Source organism: Lonchura striata, chromosome 5 (assembly GCF_050655825.1).
Source record: "Lonchura striata isolate lonStrDom1 chromosome 5, ASM5065582v1, whole genome shotgun sequence".
NCBI lineage: Eukaryota > Metazoa > Chordata > Aves > Passeriformes > Estrildidae > Lonchura > Lonchura striata.
Window position 1 is genome coordinate 38,355,884 of NC_140707.1, and position 20,877 is coordinate 38,376,760.

Consider the following 20,877-nt stretch of genomic DNA (forward strand, 5'->3'; position numbering starts at 1 on the left):
GGGGAATGTCCACAAAACAATCTGTCTAGATACTAAAATCTCTGCCCATGGCCACCCCAGCTTCTCAGAGCTAGCTGGGTAGCTCGAACCACACCTTGCATGGCCTGGCTTCAGGGACAATATGATGTTTCATCCCCAAATTCAGCATGCAGTGTAGTCCAAAGGCACTGGTTGTGGAGGGGGAGCATCATGGTGATCTGCTTTCCATCTGCTATGTCCCCTTGCAGCCAGGTAAGACCCAGCCAGGGAATGAAAGCAGATAATGTTTTCTCCCCCAGAATTCCAGCTATTTCCCTAGCCTGGCTCTTGCCACCCCTTAACCAAGTTTCAGCCAGACAATTCACATTCACATCCTAACAGGATTCCACAGTAGACTCTGTCATGGCCAGCTCCTAAAAGCACCCTTCTTTATTGTTAAAGATGCACATGTCAACCCAAAACTGATTGGCCTTCACTATAAAATCTTTCCTTTGGAAAGGGAACAAATATATTCAATAGAAGCCATTTACAATGGTGTGGTTTCAGGGCTTATAACAAATTATTCATCAAGTTTTTCAAAAGCTCCAATGGGAGCTTTCCCCCCAACTACTGTATTCTGCCTCCTGTAAAGCAAATGCATGGTTTTGGAAAGGCTGTATCAACCAGATGTATCAACCACAGCTTCCTTCATTGCGGATCAAGACTTCTCTGACCCTTGTTTCATTTCCTGTGTAAGACAAGGTCAATCATAAGGCTGGGACCCTCATCAGAGGGCAAAAATTGCCAGTCCTAAGCTATTAGCAGCTTGCTGGGGGACAACTGTTTTTCTTTTGATACTTTTAAGTTCTCATATCTCAGTGTAGATTATTGTGTCTATCACATCCTTGTACTCATCACATCTTACATGCTCTTTTCTGCCTGCTGTAGGGTTCATGCCAAAAAGGAAGAGCTTTTAAGAAACTCTGAGTCTTTCTCTATGCCATGCTGGCCAATGTTACAATTGCCCAAATGATCATGCTCTCTTTTCCTTTATGGTCTTTCCTTTATCTTCATAAGTAAATAATAATTTAAAAAAAACCCACCAAACAACAAACCAAAAAACTTCCAGAACTTCTTTACCCTGATTCCAGAGAAAACAAGAATAAGCAGCCAGAAGCTATGAAGAAATCATCTTTTTCTCAGTCCCCTAAGAATCAAGTTACCAGGGGCATGTGCAGCCACCTAAGCAAAGCTGCCAGCCAGCACCCTCCACCACCATTTTCACTGGCAAGCATCAAAAGCAAAGCAACACCCATTTCTACCACCAGTGCCGAAAAGGAAAGCCCCCATGGATTTCAGTGAACAACTAAGTGGAGAGCAGAAGAGAGCAGCTGCCTTCCTGTGCTTTCTGTAACTTCCTTCTGCTTGTTACCTCTTCATCTGAGAGCTTCGTGCGCCGCTGCGACTCCAGGCTTGCGGCAGGTAGATGTAAGAAGTCCTTTATATACAGAACAAAGGTTTTAAAGAACTTAAACCAAGTAGCTACAGATTAACATGTATTCAGAAATGCTCCCAGGTGGCCTCTCACGCACATAGTGCTCTCAGAGGCCTTCACTGTACACAGATACACAGCTAATGCTCATGTTACAGCTCTGGATGTCCAGTAAGAGCCAAGTGAAGCCAGATCTAAGAAACAAGGTGGAAATGGTGGGGTGAAGGGGTTTTAAAATGCTGGAGAATGAAAAGACTCCAGGATTCATCCCTTTCTAAGGGAACAGACACTGGGAATGCAGAAATGACATCAGCTCAGACCTTCCACTCTGTAGGCTCCAGACCAAGAGAAGAAAAACCAGAGAATCTACTTCATATCTCCTACATGGGCTAGACAATGGTCTTCCACAATGCTATTTTGGAAGGCAAATTTAATTGGTCTATAAAATGAACACAGGATGTATTAAGCCCTTTTCTTATGCATACAGAAATGCTCATCACTCATCACTGTGTTATCATCCCCATCTTTTGTCTTTGCCTTTCTCTTAGAAGTGAAGCACCTCCTTGGAGAGAACCATGCTGGAGGGCAGAAGTGAGAGGGTCACGTTTTTCTTGGTTCCAAAAGCACCTCAGGAAGAAGTCAGACCCCAGAAGAAGGAAAGAAATAGTACCGTTTTGTCTGGGGACAAGGCTGATGACCACACGTCCGGTTGTTGTCTGGTTGTGGTTTATTCCTGCACATATAGTCTGGATAAATTTCATTGTCTATGGTACAAAACACCAAGCGGGATTGGAAACCTAGGGGACAAGCAAGAGAGCATCTGATCAACACAAGCCACCAAGGACTAGGCTAGCAATACACTGGGGTTGGAAAGACAAGTTTCTGAAGTTGTGTAGAATCCACACCTGTACTAGCCATTCTGGAAAAGAGACAGGTGCAGGTCTCTGTCTCTCACTATATGGACAAATGATGCCTTCCCACAGGAGTCTGCTGGAAGAGCAAGGGAGACAGCACAGTTCTGTGTAACTGAGGGGATTTTTCCTGTTATATTATGGATCAAGACTCACAAGGGGAGTGCCCTACCCCTAAGCTGCTCACGAAGGAGCCCTGCAAGATGTGTGCAGTGTACAGCAGAACTGGGGGTCTCCTGTTAGACTCAAAAGGTCAGTCTTGTGAGGACTGGATATGGGAGTAAAACTTACAACTCTTCATGCTTCCTACAGGTTATGAGTGCCCATCCAAAGACAATTTTGCACTTACAGTCACAATATGGCAAAAGCTGCCAAAATGGCCATTAGGATGGAAGCCCAGAAGAGGCTGATAAGAACTCTGTATACTCTATAAACCTCAGCTGGTGAGGGTTTTTTGTTTGATTGATTGAAGTTTTTTGTTTTTCTTTAGAGCTTAAAATCCATAATGTTGCTCATGGAGAAATCTGTAAACTGAATATGATGGGACACCCCAGGAGATCTGACAGTCCTTTTTGAGGGGGGGGATCTTCCAGGCTATGGCAGAGGAGAATGATGTGATTCACTAATGTAGGCCATTACATTAGTGAATGGCCTACATTCACTGTAGGACCTCTGGAGAGGACCTCTCAGGTGGCTGAAAAGACTATGAAGACCTGAAGCAAATCAAAACAAATGCTATCTATGAAGATTCTTAACAGGTCCTAGTAATAAGTCTGAGGACTAGGGAATGGAAAATAAGAAGAAGGCATGGACCACAATCCTGTTGTGACACCATGCTTGACTTTCCCTTGACAAAACCTTAGCAACACTCTGGATCCCTGTGCTGCTTTCTAGCAGGAGACTACTGGGAAGCTGCTGCAGAGGGCAGCACACTGTCACACTGCCTGTAGGGTGTGGATATAAACCCCACACCAGCCACCAGGGATCAAGTCCTCTCCCCTTACCTCCGCCACATTCAGAGCTGCACTCACTCCAGGAACCGTAGCTCCAGCTGTAACCCAAGGCCTGTCCTTGCAGGGGCAGGTAATACTCATATTGCACCCCGGTGTTTGGCTCCTGGCTGATGAGCTGCAAAACCATGGGAGGAAATCAGTGAAATTACACTTTTCCTTTTCACAGCATTTCCCCACTATGTCTGAGGGTTCCAGCTGACTTGCACCTCTCCCATTCAAGAAGCACTACTTCTCTGCATTGGATTTTCTCCATGCCTTCCATCATATTCTGGAGAACATTATTTTTCAGAGAAGGGTGTATTCATCCCTCTTGGCTTTAGAAATCCAGCTGCTCCTGTCACAGCAAGTACATTTCCTGCCCTACAGCACATCATAACAAGAAGTGTCCTGGAGACTGTCCCTGCTCCAACACCATTTGGTGCTGACTCTTGCCTCCCCTAAAGTCAACACCCAAAGGAATAGGCAGGAAACCAATACTGAGCTTTGCACTGCTTATTTCTGGGCAATAGAACCAGAACAACAATAAGTGCTATTTCTGTGGTCTAGCTTGAAGGCCCACAACCTTGTAAGATTCCTGGGGTCCCCGTCACATCTCCAGTTTTTCCCAGCATACTCTCACCATGCAAAGCGAGAGCAGAGTGTCAGTGGGGGAAGGCACAGCCTCTCACCTCAATGACGAGGGGTTCTGTGGTGGGACCCCGGGCATGGAGGAGCTCTGGGGCCACATCACCCTCCGAGCCACGGTCATAGTGCAGCACCGTGCTGGCCACCTGCAGCGCCCGGCTGAAGTCAATCGTCCAGTGCCCATTCAGGTAATACTCCCCTCGCACGTTCTTGACAGCTGGACAAACCCACATGCCAGAGAAAGGATCATAAGAACTCCACAAGGTTGCTCCTGTTTCCACTCAATACTGCGTCACACACACAAATGAGAGTGACCACCATCCTCCATCATTGCTGTCCTTCCTGTATGGCTTTTTTATCAGAAGCTGCTCCACATTCACACAGTGGCTCTTGCCAGCTTTGCTGCAGATGAAGCACTTTTTTGCTGCACAGCCAAATGCCTCCAGCATATTCTTGCCCTGCCTCTGCATTCCCCACTGTTAGTTGCTGGAGCACAGCCGATGTCAGCCTCTGTCCTTCCTACCATTAAGATGTGGGATTCACACTCCACTGACTTTACATCACTATCTGGTTCATCAGATACTCTATTCAGAAAGCAAGATATGTGCTGAATCCAGTTTTCTACTAAGGAAAACATCACCAGACTGATTTGTCCTAAACACTCAGTGATGGAACACTCAGGAAGCAGAAGAGTATTTGCTTTCTCCACTGGAATTTCCTCAGCCCTGTCCAGAAAGCTAGGCAAGGCCTTTTCTCCCTCATTTTTCCCTCTACAGAATGACCAGAGTTTGAGGCTGTACAAATGCCCCAAAGAAATCTATGGTGAAAAGAAGCCCACCCCAAACTTCTAGATGGCAGGAGTAGGTAGGGTTTGCATTCACCAAACAGACCTCTAGCCAAATTTGGCTAGATCAGCTAGATTCCTTGTAAGCTACAGGCAGGAAGTCTCAATGGGATTTGCGTATTTTTATTCCACACCCAACACCAAGATCTCCACAGGACAGAAAATGAAGTAAATGTGAAGACCAGAGTTGTGCATCATTCACATTTCAAGGATACTCAATATCCTGATATTCAGTTTTTCACTCTGCCATATCAAGTCCTCAAGGTAAACCCATACCTTAAAACCAGATTTTAACATAATGGCTGGAATCCAAATGAACTGATATACAGATTCTGACATCATTCATACCTAGGAAGTTCCTGCTGGGCTTAACCTCCTTAATTTGGATGTTTGTGGCTCCCACAGGGATAATAAAGATTTGATTGTAACCTGAAAAAAAAGGGGATTATTCAATATCTGACTGTGGGTGCTATACAGCCACTCCTCTGTGCCAAAGATGCTCATGGCTTAATTTGTGCCTGAACAACTAGATGAGCTTTTTGATGGTGATATAAAGCATTTCCATTATCACTTTAACTGCATGCTGAATAACGTCACCCTACATTATCCACAGATCAGTCCACATGTGAAAAATTCCAATGACACCTCAGAGAAGTCCATTTGCTACATTTTGAAATCTTTGGAATTTCAGAAAGAATTATATTGGAGTTCAACATAGAGAGATGCAACCACAAGTGCAGTTGACATCTTGAAATTTTTCAAAATTGGCCAAATGCAGAAGATGCAATCCCATTTCTAGTCCTGCACATGTCCTGGTGGGGCTACCAAAACACTTGACAGCCTCACAAAGGCAGTGTGTGGTGATGTTATTATGGTGCATTTACAGCATGTGCTGGAGAGGGATTGGGGAAAGACATCAGCCTCATGGCAAGTACTCCATTGTGGACACAGATTAATGAAGTGATTCCCAGGATAAAGCCAAGAGTACCTTTTCTGATGCTATGGCCACACACTGTACAGATATTTCAAGTGAACATCCAATCATGCCTATAACAATCATGTGAGCAGGTGTCCCCACCAGCCCTTGTAGCAGTTGATTTTTGGTTTAACTCTCTCCCTCTCACCTGCCCAAACTACCTAGGATCATCTGTACCTTTGGGGAGGCTGGCCACATCAAAAGTGCCCTTCACACCATAGCAGGTGCTGCCATCTCCTCCACACTGCAGACACTTGTCCTCCTTCTTGGCAGATTCCAGCATATTATCACAGCCAACAGCCTGTCAGAGCACAGGAGCATTAATAGGAATAAACTGTGATGACAGAGGGGAAAAAAAAGGCCAAATGTGGGACAGATCTATTGAGAAAGCCTGAATCTAGGGAGCCCAGAAAGTCAGGAGAGGGCAGAGAAAATGTTATTTACTATTTCACAGCCAGAGCCAGATAAATGCTATCCAGATACTCCTCTGCACCTTGAAACTGAGTGATTCATCTTTTCTGATGCTATGATGAAAGGACAAGTAGAACAAAGGGAGACAACAGAAAGACTGACAGACCCAATGATGAATGAAGGAGTATCAAGATGACTAACCTGACAAACTCCCTCTACACAGATATCTCGTTTGCCAGGTTCACAGGTAGTCCCATCTACCACTGCTTCCTTGTGCCTGTAGTAGAAGTTTTCTCCCTTGGGAATACAGTTTAACTCACACTTATTAGGTGCTGTCAGGAGAGAAAAAAGAAACATTATATATTATCTTGATACTGCACCAAGAGCCTAGTCCTAGATCACAGCAGCAGAAATAGAGGGGTCTACTGATACTAATTGAATTAATTTCTGGGTCATAAACTGCTGGAAGCTGGAAAAATACCCTAGTAAAATCTCACTGTACACAAATATTTCCTCAGGTGACATTGGTCTAAGTGGATATTTGGTTATTCCTTAGTAGGATTGCTCTTATACTCCCTTGGAGTACAGGGTTTCCTAGAACAAGAACAAGTGATGATACAGAACTGTTTAACAAGCAACAAAAAAACATTTTAAATCCCTCTTAAAATCCCTAATAATTTGTTAACCAACTCTGAATGATACAGTATCAAAGCTCAGAGCAAAGACCCCTGGTTCCCACACCTGCCTTCTGAGCTGGTTCCTCAAGAAAGCATGGGGTGATTAAAGAGATGTATTTTCTGAAGCATTCATTAATTACATACACTTGCTTCTCTTGTGTCCTATTAATATTCTTTTGACAATACTGGAAAATACAGCAGAACTTCTGCTCCTGTAATACTTTGGAACCTCACTGCAACCAGTTCCAGATTTCCTTGAGTAATGTTTCTGAAGGAATGGCTGTTACAAGAGACAAGTACATATTGCTACAATGCTCTCTCTTGGCCCATGCATCCAGGACAGCAGTGCTTTCCTGCTGGCAAAAGGATTTTTTCCATGCCAACTCCTGTCCCACACTCCAGCTAAGGAAGTATCCTGCAAGGGTACTACAGTAAAAAACATTACAGTCACTTCAAAACATATTGTTGATAGGTAGTGATGAAGTATAACCCCACATGTTTATCATTACCTCCATAATATGGAAGCCACTTATATTTCTTGCCTTGGAATTCTGTCCCATCAAACTCTGCACACTGTTCTGCCCGGAAATCCCGGGAGCCTTCCGGGCAGTTCTGTTTGGAAGAGAAAACGTTCATACTGGAGTATTATAAAAAAGGAGGAAAAGAAAGTGTACAACAAAAATGTGGGGTTTATTCCTCCCATTTAAATTGGGGCAAAATTTCAATATACTTTTGAATGGATACTGTTAATGAACTGCATGCACTAGTGACATCAGAGAAACAGGAACTAGTAATCACATCTTATTTCTGAACAAGAATTTTGTTTGTCTGGGGAAGAAAAACAGGCAAGAAAAATGAAAAGCAGAGCACTATACCTGAATATTACATGACCGATAGCTTCGTGTTGGCCCAACACAACTGGAAGGACCTTCTGTCCTGGAAGACAGAAAAAATACATGGAGCTCTCTGAAGAATACACATGCAAAAAGTCATCTCATGGCAGATATTACAAATCACCTTCACACTAAGCATATGCCCATCACAGAGTTCCCTGAAACAGCAAAATAACTAAAATGCACTTCTTCACAACTAAAGCAAGCTGGCATTTTCTAGTGGCATTTTATGTTATGGCTTGTATTCTGGCATAAATAAGACACACCCCATGAACAACTGCAGTGCAGCCCTTCAGGGTCACGTTTGAACCAAATAATGGAAGCTGAGATTTTAGTCCATTGTCCACCAGCAAAGGGTCGAGGTGTCCATACAAGAAAGGAAAACATGCTATGAGCAGCACGAGGATAATGGCCAATTCAGAATAACTTTGTGCATCATTTATCTTGATTTTTTTTGTGCTTAATAGGTCCCTTATTAGGAAGGACGAAACATGCCCATGGAAGTGTGCAATACCCTTAGTCCAGTCAAATGACCCCAGCTGAGAATTATGGAGAGTAACAATTATGGAGGAAATTGATCTAAAAAGCCAATCGATGCCTAACACCTCAGTGTTCCTAAAATGGAGAGACAGGCCTTCAGGGATTCTAGCAAGTATAAACCATAATGGACAGCCTTCAAAAGAGACCTTTCTTTATTCTCTGTGGGAAGCAGCAGCTTCATAACTCTGGCTTCTTCTATTACAAAACCTCCTCGCATTTCTCTAAACAGAAAGAGGCTGCTTTTTGCATTATATTGATAGTCTGGCTTTTTTTTTCCTCCTTTGCTTTGTTTTCATCCACAACAGGATCTCTAAGGTCCATCATTCCCAACAGGTGCAGTACCAGTCATCATCCTCATTAGGATGCAACTAACTCAGCTGCAAATGAGGTGGCACAGCGCTAATACTGTTTGAGCCAATTCATGCTTCCATTTCTTCTGGGGCAATTTACCATCCTGGGAATCATAAACCTGAAAAAACCTCAGTGCTGTCACCAGCTCTCAGGACAGAAACCAACTGCTCTGGCCTGTTCTCCATCTCCCTCAGGGCTTGCCACACTAGACCCAATTGAGCAGCTGCTACCATGCCAATCCCGATTGCACAGCCTCAGATCTCACAGAGAAACTGCTGTGCTCTATCAAAGGAGCCAAAGTGAGCATGTGTTGAAGAGGGCCCTACTCAAAGCAGCAGTGACAAGACTAAAACTGGGGCTCATCTCAAAGTGGACTCATTCCCCTGGGATCAAACATTAAGTCATTTTTTTCTGGCTATATGTTGGAACATAACTTCAGGAGCTCAGTAACAGCACAACACATTTAAAGAAAAGAAAGAAAAAAAAAAAAGAAAAAAAAAAAAAAGGTTAGCCTTCACCTTTGGGAATAGCAGCGTCGTTGCCGAAAACTGACTCCACCGCCACAGCTCCGACTGCATTTGCTCCATTCACCCCAGCTCCCCCAGACATCAACCTGCCTTTTCATCCGGTGGCCCTGAAAATAAAAAACCCCACACACATAGCAAAAACACATGGCAACACAGGAAAAAAAATAAAAAGAAAATGAAGCAGAGAGACTATGTGTTCCCTTGCAAAAAAAGGCTATATTGCTGTGCTGTATTCCTAACATGAAAAGTGGCACACAGTACTACATCAGAAAGATCAGGTCTCTAGGAGTATTAGCTTGCTGAAGCCATATAGTGCATCCAGCTTCATAATCTCTCTTAACTGCTACTGTTTGGCTATTCATAGAATTTCAGCACTTTTGAATAACGATCTAATAGAAGATAACATCTTTGTCTCAGCAAAGCAGCAAAGGCAAATCATTACTTCAGGGACTCTGAGCCCTGTCACTCCACACCAGATCAATAGAGCCACGTAAACCCAAATCCTTGGCTCTAAATCCAATACTTAAGAGAAGTAAAGGAAGCTGAACAAAATGCCCCAGAACACACTTTTTAGTGCAACAGAATTCCATATATGGAGCTTTATTCTCCTTACCCAACTGTGTCCAATGACAATGTAAAGGTCTGGGCCCTCATTAGCAAAACCCTTATTAATTTTGTATTTAAAAAGTCAAATACTGACATTAAGATAAATAACCATGATAATATAGACAAAAATTTACAAGTGTGATGGAACCAACCAAAATACATTGACTTCAAAATATATGAAATATCATATTTTCAGAAAAAAAAGGCCTTCTGCAGCTGATGGGATCCACATACAGCAGGACATGTGTGTTTAGTGGGAAGAATGGCAATATCTTAAGGGAAAAAGTAATATTTTCAAGATTCAGAAGGATTAATTCTGCTTGAAAAAAGAAGTTAAGTGCAGGGTTACCTGGTGAGTGACACTGTAAAAACAGGGTTTGCTGGGCAGATGCAAAATATAGGGCAGTTTATGTATACAATTGTACTGCTGAGAAAAGGTAGTACAGGCCATTTGGGCACTGAGACATTTGCTGTAGTGAAGAGTGGGCAGGCAGAGAAAAAAAGGTTAAAAATTATTGTGATGTGATCTAACTTGCCTCCACACATAAACATCCAAACCTCTGCTAGAAATAGGAGCTAGTCTAATAAATCATCCAGTGAGTCCAGCTCAGGCAAGATGCATGGGTTAATCCACCCTTGTCAGTTAGACAGGTTTTATAGTTTTTCACACACTCTCTGCCTTACTGTATGTCCAAGCTACAGTCTTGTTTCTTTACTTCACCTTAATTCCCTGCTTCTGGCAGAGGAACAGTCAGAAATATTAGAAATATTAGCCAATCATATCTATGCATTTACTACCAAATTACCCACAACTATATAGCTGCAGAGTCACCCCAAATTATTACCTCTATTTCTCTAATGTGAAACACTTTCTTCCTAGCTCAGCTACTTACCTTTCTTCACACATTTTTTTCTAATACCTCTGGTTCAGATTAACTCTGTTTGTCTTCGCCCTGCTTGTTCAGTGGCACTGCCCAGGTTACAGCCACTTCTACATACCTCCTCTTGGCCAAGTCAACATCTCCCTGATCCTGTGCCAAACCCTTCTCCCACTCTTTCACTCCAGATATTCAGCTCACTGTTTGTCTCCTGCATTCTCATTTGCCTTTCTGGGCATAATCCCAACAATAGTGTTTTAGCTTTCAGCAAGGTTTTTTCAGCAATCTTATTTTCCCAAGTTTTTCTTTCAGACACCTAATTCCTCTCTCCCTGTAATCCCTCCTCCCTTACCCTCAAAAGAATAAAATACACTAGCACTCTTTCTCACAGTCTTATTCCTCTGTATCAACTGACTGATTTAGGTGCAGTATTAGCTCACCCTGGAAACAAGGGACCTTTCAGTCAGCATAAGGGAGAAGGAAACATGTAGATAAAAATCCAAAGGAAGAGCATTTGAAAGTCAGATTACTGGAAGCCAATTAGGATAGAAAGCCCTTCCTTGACACACACACACCACCCTGATAAATATTCCAATATCCCTCCTACAGAACTAGCATTATTTATTCCTTCTATAGAGAGTAAAATCTGCAGGGACTCTTTGTTCTAAGGCTTATGCATACACAGAGTGCATGAACAATCATTTTTCTCAGTATCACTCCATTTATGTACACCCCAAAAGGAGCATTAGACAAAAGAATCCTCCCTAAGCTGTACAGTGTCAGAGAAAGATTTTAATAGGGGCCCAACTCCCATATTTGGAAATCTGTGTATGGTCCTCATTGCTTCAGTAACTGCACATGTGTAGGCAAACAAAGATAAAGCTGCATGTTTATAATAACAAATATATTATTACATAACCTGACAACAGGACAGTTTTAGATGCTGTCAGACAGTTTCTATTCCAAAAGCCTCTTTCTGCTCTCTTCAGACTCTGGGATGCTTTTATCTCATGTCAGCCAGGACAACTAAATTCCATTCCCTCATGGATTTCAGAATGAAAAATCTACAATCTTCATCACTGTTACAAATTCATTTGGTTCCATTCTTCCCTTGCTTCAGCTTGACATTCATACAAGAATGTAGATTCTTTATCTGCATAAAGTATATATTTTACTGTTTCAAGAGAAAAGAGAAAATGCACACAACCATCTTTCTTGACTTCTAAAAATTCCCCAAAGAGCAGTCAATTAATGCCCAACTGCTCTGTCCATGTCTAGTTTTATCACCAGTTGAGACACCAGCAATGCATCCTTTCTGGGAATATTGATATTGCCCATGACCCTGGCACTGTGGGCTCTCAGGGTCCATTTGCATACAGGCTGCTGTGGTATACAAGTTTAGAAGGCCAGGATTTTATTTTTATGAACACTGCATTGCTTTCATCAGTTCCTAGACAGAAGAACTGCTGATGTAGTTGCAGCATCTGCTGTTACCAGGCCAACTGCATCTGACATCATCAGCAAGTCAAGAGCTATGCCTCTGAGTCATTAGACCTCCAGACCTCATCTGCAAAGACAGTTCCAGTATGCATCACAGGCAAACAAAAGAATTCTGGAAAAGTGTACTAGATAGCTTATTATATACCATGTAATGTTTATTTTTGTGTATGACACATGTACTGGAAGAGAAGCTATGAATGGGCACTATGTAGGAGCACTTTAAAGGGTGTCCTTGAAAGACTTTCCAGTCAGTTTGATGAGATGGATAGGAAACTATGCATGGGAAGAGGACTGTGCTTCCCAGGCAAACACATTGCAGGCATGCAGCAATCCACATAGTTAATATCACCAGTTTGGAGAAGTGATTCAGTGGGAACAATTTCCTAGTGCCTTGTTGCAACTCAAATACTAGCAAGCTATCAAAGGAAACATCAATTTACTATACAGTCCCAAGTGAGCAATGAAGCTCTGCAGTCACACATCCCAACAACCTACATCCCAGGTAAGTTCTTACCCCTTGCCCCTTGGGCACCTTTCAGGACTCAGAGATAGTCACCCTGGGTTATTTTGTGGGTTTTTTTGGTGCTGCTTTTCCAGACTGACGAGCAGCAACAAAATATCCTGTTGCACTACTCCAACAGCCACTACTCAAAGCATGTGGTTACTGATAACCACGCTATGCCCGAGAGGTTTCGGACAAGGCCAGTGGTCACTTTTAGCCCAGAAGGTTGCACAGCTTTGGCCTATTGAGGTGTGACTGAAGCATCATTTTGGACACTGAAATGTTGTTACTGTGACTTCTGGAGCTGTTTCATATGCTTACTAAGTTCCACTGGAATCAGATACAAATCTCAGAGTGGACAGGGAGAACGTGGCAAGAAATAGAGGCTGACAACAAGGCTCTGTTCAGCTGTTACCTACTGAAAACAAATATTGCTCACAATGATAAGTAATGTGGTGTTACAGTTATATAGTGTTTCCATGGCTTAAAACTCAGACTCTCTCTCTTTAACCTTTCTTAGTATTTTTGAAATAGCACTGCATCATTTTATTTGATGAATATCTACTTTCTGGTGTTTATAGTTTCTGAAATATGGTTGATGTTGATTTTGACACACCCTGAACTATAGCAACATTTAGGAAACATGTAGGAGAGAACGGTGAAAAACAAATACTTTACAAAAGAAAACTATCACCACTATCACTTCTATAATGGTTTCATTGCCAAAGCCTTGGCAAGTAAGAAGTCTCCAGTGAAAAAATGCAACTTTGACAACATTGAATAATAAGTGCTTAGGGAGAAGTTAATTGCTCAGAGAAAAGTTCATAATGGAAAGGGAAAAAGAAATAAAGTGTTAAGTGCCCCAAAGGTTGGCTGTTCCCTGTGGGCCAGTAGTGGAAGGCTCTCCCAGGACAGCAAGCCAGGGAGCAGCACAAACCAGGGAGCAGCACAAGCCAGTGAGCAGCCCCAGTCCTGGGAACTGGGCACCTCCACCTGAAACCAGGCTGGGAGTTGGGACTGCAGGTGGGCCTGACTCATCAGGGCCCATGGCTGGCCAGGCAGAGTTGTGCAGATCCTCAACTACACAGGAGCCAGAAGTCCCAGGAGCCTAAAAGGGTGTCCTGGGCAGTGGGCTGGGTGCGGAGAGTCCAGTTAGGGCCTGTAAGGCCTAGTAGTACCCTCAGGGCCCTAACAAAAATAACCCACATGGACTGTGTCCTTAGACCATGTGCTCTTTGGGATACGAACTATTTCCTTCTCCTTTCTATATCCAGAAAAATTACCCAGTACTACAATGACGACCACCAAAAATATATTTTCACATATCTAAGCTCTGCATGACATGTGGTATTCAACTCTCAAACTTAATTGAAAGGGAGCTGAAAACATTCAGTATATGTTACATGTTCATAATTTAGATACTTGCTGCTATGCCAATATGCATTTTCAAGATGGCTTCATCTGCGACCAGCTAGGATATTAACCAAAAATGCTACCAAAAAAGAACTAATGAATCCAAATCACATCAGCAAAGAATATTTTTCTAATTCTATCTTAACCATTCATCTTGGCACAGACACAGCAGGCTTGCAAAGAGCCTTGAAGGAGAATAATGCCAAGTACCATTTCTATGAATAATGAATAAGCAATCAAAGAATTGTATTTGAGTAAAATAGAAAAACAAGAATGAAAGTGAACAAGATAGTGACAGCAGGAAGCAAAATACAAAGTGGTGCAGAAGAAGTGACTATCTTATTAACACAAGTTGCTTTACGGAGATGAGGGAAAAAAGGCTTTGTTAGCTTAAATGGCTTGTGGTTTACACTCACTGTGTACATCTCCTTTCATTCCACTCTCACCCTAGCCATAGCTCGTTAGCATATCCCCTCTAACAAAACCAGTAGAATCCAGCAGTTCCCTGATACCTTCATTTTCTCAAAACACTTAAGATTCTCCCTACATCACTGAACCAACTCTCTCATGGTTCCATGTTCCCTCTTCAACTCTTCAGCACACCTCTCTGGGCTGTCCCACCCTACAGCTAGCTCCTTCCACACCCATAGATTTTCTGTCAGCTTGGGAGGACATGGTGTATGCCTGGTGCACGGCACAGCCAGGGACATGCTGCCCCATGGCTCTGTGCCCCGTTGCTGGGCAGCAGGCAGAGCAGGTACCAGTTCTTTTCAGAAATGAAAAGGTTCCAGGAACTCTGGGTGGCCTGGAGATGAGGAGAGAATTTAAAGAACTCTAAAAAGATACAGGCATTGCAGAGAAGTCAAATTAATTCTTGGAATCCTTGTGGAGGAAATGGAGCACATTCAGAAAACTCTACAAAGAGGATGATTGTGAGTAAACTTTATGACCCCAAACTTATTTGGAAAAGTGGACAAAACACACAGTATGAAGTCACTAGAAGTTGTTTATCCAAGGGGCCTAACAGGAACTCAAGGTTGAAATGGATAAACTGTTACATACTAGCAGACAACCCTCTCAGCTAAATCCACTTCGACATGTGATTATTGGAAAGTGGAAAATCTGACACCAGTTTACAAAATTATCCCAGGGGAACCTATGGAACTGTACATTCACAGAGTGTAAAACTGACGTCAGCTGATAAATTAATAGAAGTTATAACAAAGAACAGAGCTAGCAGGCACCTGCATAAATACAGGATGTTTGGGAAAAAGTTAGTAAGACTTTTAAAGGCAAATTCTTCTTCTTCTTAGAAGATTGCAGTTCTTAGAACATTCTAAATTCTTTTAAGAATATTGCAGTTCTTCAATTCACAAATACATTAACAAAGGTACTCTGCTAGATACACTCAGATTTGCAAAAAACTTCTCAAAAAAATCCTTCACCTAAAGCTTTGAAGGAAATTAAGCAGTCAGAAGGACAATTGTTCAATGGATGATGAGCAAGTGGCCCAAAGACAAAAGCAGGAGTAAAATCTCCATCCACTGCAAGACCTGACATTAGCAGCAGAATTCCATAAGGAACCAGAATGCCTCAACACATTTACTAGTTATGCCAAAACCACAGAAGTAATGAAAGCAGATGATAAGGGTAATATAGGGTAGTAAAGGACAACAGAAAATCAGAAACATACTGCAAAGAAATATGGAAAAACATTATAGTATTAGCAATTTATCACTAAAATTACAGTGGAGATTTAATGTAGGCAACTTAAGTGACACACAGGGGAAACACAAGTCCTATCCCAAAATGCTATTATTTATTAATTATTAATTAATAATTAATGATAGTTGATATTTAGCTCTCAAGAGCGGGATCTTGGTATTATGGATTTAAGGAGGCATTGACCAAATTCAGGAAAGAGACAGAGACATCTCAAGCTGAAAGGGTTCATATACTGGAAGTGTATTGGGGAAATGATATTTGCCTATATTTAATGTTTTTTCTAGACACGTGCTCATGACATAGCTGTAGACACGTTATAGGGCAAATCAAGCTGGTTCTACCTGGAAAAATTATTCTTGTGCATGTTTTCTCCCTTTCCCTCCATAGGGATAACAGTAAAATCTCCTTTTTCTCTGTCCTCACAGTAATTTTTACTGTTTCTGTATGACCTTAACTTTGATGTCCTTGTGCACCTTCTGCCCTTTGTTAAAGCTGGTTAAGACATCTAAAAGTTTATTCAATAGATTAGCACTTTAAACAATAACAATGTTAAATTATTCAGAATAAATTAAAAAGCAGCATTTCAACCTAGAAATGCAGATCCATATAAAGAAACAGTGTTCAGAGGAAATGTATTACTTGGACAGATCCAGTATGTCAGAGAAACTGACATACTTCAGCGGTGGCCAAGCAAAACTTCTTTCATTCAGCACAGCTTCAAGAGGAATTACTGATTGCATGCAGGAGGTAGGAATCTAAGGCTACAGAGAAATGTCAGCCTTCACAGTCTCAGGGTATTTCAGTAGTAGCCCTTCCAAAAAAAAAAAAAAAAAAAAAAAATCACCAAAATCTCCAAATTGGAAATAGGCAGATGAACAGATGAACTGAATAGAATATATTCCATTTCTGGTCCCTTTAACATACAGTATGATTTTTTTTTTTTTTTTTTTTTTAGATGTGAGACAGCAAGCACTCATTTAAGTATATTTCCATCTGTAAGAGAAAATATGACAACCAACAAACTCTGCTTGATTTCTCTCTCATCCCTGATCTTCAAAGGTGGCCTAGAAAACAAAACACTTACTCCAAGTGATAATTGCCTCTTTTTTCCCCCACTCTCTTTTCCTTTACACCTAACAAACATGTAATATCTTTCTTTGCTAACACTTTCACTGTTCTCTGCAGGTCATCTTTTACCTTAGATGACCAACTCACTAATAAAGTTTAACTTCAAGTCAGGGAAACAGTTCTCAAGCTTCAGAGAGATCCTGCTTCTCACTCAGAAAGAACAGGAATCCCAGTTTGTAATTGCTGCATTCTTTTTCTGATAATATCACATCGGCTTAACATAAAGTAACTTCTCCTAGCAAAGCTAAACCACATGGCTTATACTTCTAAGACCAAGGAAAAGAGAAAAATAAGTTAACCAAAAATCCATTCTCTTTATTTCAAGTGATAAGTCTCTCTAGCTTTGAAGCAGGATACAGCAATTACTGCCTTGCAGATAACATCCCTAGAACCAAAGGCATGACCAGAATTCTATTATTTAATTGCCATGTTAGACTTTTCATAAGATGTGCCACAATAGGCCTGATGACTTGAACCAATTAGCTCTTTCAGAAATATTTTCTACAAAGCATTTGAGTTACAGATGTTGACAGTTCTTAACAGAAGTATCTTTCATTTCTTATAACAGTGTTCAGAAGAATATTTACTCACTGAAAATGCAGAAGGTGGTGTCATTGTTAGCATGAGCAGAAGGAACAGATTCTTCATCTCTGCCTGTGGGAACAGAAAAATTACTCACCAGGATTGCTTGCTTCTTTGCTGTTTGTTTGGTGGAAAAGATACAATATCATGAAGTAAAAATGGAGGTGGAAGTAAAATCAAGGGGAGAGGAAAAAAGCAGTTTTACCACTCAGCTCCCTGGATAGATGAAGGCATCTGCAAAGATTGAAATTACCCTGCACAGAAAGCCAGGATATAATTACTGAGAACGGGTATTTCCCTGAACTTTCCTCTGGTATTATGAGAACACCATCCCCAGGCACAGTGGAAGGTGCATGCTGTTGCATGTCTGCCCTCCCACCCCTTTATGTATACACCTGATAAAATACATGAGGATTGCAATGACTTCAACCAACCCAAGGTAAAAAATTCCACAGTTAAAATTTCTGTACCCTACATTCATCTTGTGTGGTTGTGCCTGTTTAAAATCCAACAATTCATGATGGACAGTTGTAGCTAGAGTCCACCATGACCAGTTATGTCCGTCTGCAGAGCAAGAAAGGAGATCAGGTCATGTAGGCTGGTATGGCAACATACAATAGCTCCTAAATTTGGGGCATCATCCACATTTTAGACCACAATACTTTGGTGGTACATTCCCTGTTGCTACTTAACCCTTCCTCTTTTCAGTTGCAGCGACACCAACCACCACACACCAGAGCTCACAGCTGTGACAGGGACACTTCAGCCACTACAATCGGACTCTTTCTCATCACCGTTTTCTAATGACCTTGTGACCAGTTAAGCCCAGGGGAAAAAAAAAAAAAAAAGTCAGACTAGATATTCCTAGCAGTTTTATCTAGTTTGGGCTTCTTTCTAACTTGGAAAACGAAAGGTAAAAGAAAAAATTTTCCTTTCACAGTATGCAAAAGCATCAAGGAAGAAATGTTTATTTAGTCAGTCCTTGTAACAATATCTGTTTTAATATTAAAACTTCATATATAGCTCCTTTAGCCTGGCCTATTAAATCCAGATAAAATACAGAATGTGTATCACTTTTAACAGTGATAACATTGACATAAAGTCATTGTTGCATGAGGATATGACATCAGAACCAAGAAATACCCAAAATGAAATTTAGTTTATCTGGTATTTGAATATTTCAAGTTGCTTTATGATGGGTAGCCATTTTTCTTATAGTCTTAGGCCTCAATGAACAGATTTTATTACAACTCTCCAAGTCCATATATACCATGGATTTTAACACTCCCAACATTCACCATGCTGAGAATAAAAAGCTTGTTCTTAAATACTTTCAGATGTAAAAGCTACTAAAAAAAAAATCAGTTGCATCAGTCTCTGCAAAATAGTAATGAGCAGGGAAAGTGGAATCGGGAAAACAAGCACTGATACTTCTCTCCCTAGATACTGAGCACCATAAGAAAATGAAGATATAGGAGCTTTTTATATGAAAAGGCTATAATTAATTTTGGTTTAGTTATTCTTAGGAAAATGAGGGAAGACTTTGTATCCTCCATCACCCACAGGTTCTACTACTACTCTTCCTATTCAAATCAGGGAGAAACAACCTGGGGATACCCTCTAGAAGACGTCAAGAATGCTCTCTGTGCTGTATCTCTGTCACAACCCTACCAAGCATCCTACCCTTTCTTAAGGGAAGCACAGGCAAGAAGAGACCCTTTTGCTACAAGATCTGTATACCCAAGTAGCAAAGTTCTCCTGAATGACCTTATAATGGCCCACAGCACTAGGAAAAGGCACTGTGAAAGCAGCATCTTCCTTGAATGGTGTTATATTTGACATCAGCTCCTATTCCTGCTACCAAGAGGAAAAAAAATCATCTCTTTCCCAGCACTTCTCTCTCATATATTGCATTTCCAGCCACCTCTCAGCTCCACAGATATGGCCTTGAAAATCAAACCCTTGTTCTGCTGCTAATGAACTGTCTGTTCAGCTCTTTCTACCAAGAGGCAGACAGAGAGCTGGGACCACATGAGGCTCCTGAAGAAGAGGCTAGAGGAGCAGGTCACTAGGGCTAGCGGTGCTCCCATTTTCCATTGGATGTTTTTAGGCCAGGCAGCAGAAAAAGATTCTCTGAGGAGACCAGTAGAGTCAGAACCCCATGTATGGGGCAACCATTTGCACCAAAGCAGTGAGAGGTTACAGCTCTGGTGCTTGTTTGTACTTTTGCACCATTTCACTTGTATGGAAATTGCTATCATATGTCCCAAATTTTGAATTAAAATGAATAGACCATCCAGATCGATTAAACTGGTCAAGAGATTCCAGGAAGGATCAGCAGAAGGAAGAACAGGAGCATCTGTATCCTATAAAATTCCCCAGTGGAAAACAAATCCTGTATTTGATTACTGAGTGTCAACAAACTTGTTATTTTAAAAGTTTCATCAGATGTAGGATTCAGCATTGATTCCTTTCACCTTAGTTTCAACCACAACAGATGGGATTGAAGAATCTGTCTGAAACCTTAAAAAAAGGGTCAAGTTCTGTTTCTGGATTTAATGGCCCTTTACCTCCTTGTAGGACCTGGGGTACAGCAGTATGTGTTTATTCTGCTCACTCACCATTCTTCTCACTGCAGGCTGGGTATGCAGGGGAAGGAATGAAAAGCACAGTGTTTTGCAGTTCTTTCACTTGTAACAACAGCAGCTGCTGCTCCCTGAGCCTCCTGCCCTTCTCTAGTTTTCTTCAACCCTCCCCATCTCCCTTTTCCCACTGTGTGCTAGAACAGCATCTCCACCCCTCCTCCACCCAGAAATAGCAGCAGAGCCTGAGGGGAAATGGTGACTTTATGCTCAAGCTATGGAACAGCTGCTGGAAAGCTCACAAGGAGGAATTCCTGCCGTAGTGCTAAAATATGAAGTTATCTCAGGGATAGGGTTTATGAGTTCACAACAAGAAAGGAACAAACAGAAATAGAGGTGTGCCTAGCTGAAACCTCTGCCCATACACCAGAAGAGATTCAAATTGTCTAGGCAGTCACATCTGGAATTAACTGCTTGGGTGAGACGAATAAAGTCAGGAGTGGTTCCAGCCATCTGTGAGCTTGGTCGAAAAGAACCAGCTTCAGAGTTGAGCTCTGGACTGTTTTCTGTAGGAGATGCTGACCCAAGCTTCTCCAAACACTGGAGAAATTCACACTGGGATTTAACTTTAACAGCTCAGGAACCTTCTATTCCAAAACAGGAGGGTGAGAGGACCACAGAGGAGATAGCTGGAATTTCCTAACTGAACAGAACACAAGAACTCCACTACCACTGGAAACAGGG

At 41.7% G+C, this 20,877-nt stretch overlaps 1 protein-coding gene across 25 annotated transcripts in view; it reads right to left on the reverse strand.

Moving 5' to 3' along the window:
• The window catches only part of PAPLN (papilin, proteoglycan like sulfated glycoprotein), a 51,509-nt gene that overhangs the window by 20,457 nt on the left and 10,175 nt on the right, over positions 1–20,877 (reverse strand). For 8 of the 25 annotated variants that reach the window (XM_085581892.1, XM_085581893.1, XM_085581915.1 and 5 more), the window contains 11 exons: positions 17,561–17,623; positions 9,209–9,324; positions 7,782–7,842; positions 7,416–7,518; positions 6,431–6,561; positions 5,996–6,119; positions 5,191–5,271; positions 4,043–4,215; positions 3,366–3,489; positions 2,121–2,247; positions 1,391–1,456 (listed from right to left, as the gene is read on the reverse strand). In XM_085581892.1, the coding sequence (XP_085438018.1) occupies positions 1,391–1,456; positions 2,121–2,247; positions 3,366–3,489; positions 4,043–4,215; positions 5,191–5,271; positions 5,996–6,119; positions 6,431–6,561; positions 7,416–7,518; positions 7,782–7,842; positions 9,209–9,324; positions 17,561–17,623 (1,169 nt within the window). The other 17 variants (XM_085581905.1, XM_085581907.1, XM_085581908.1 and 14 more) reach the window with 12 other exon arrangements.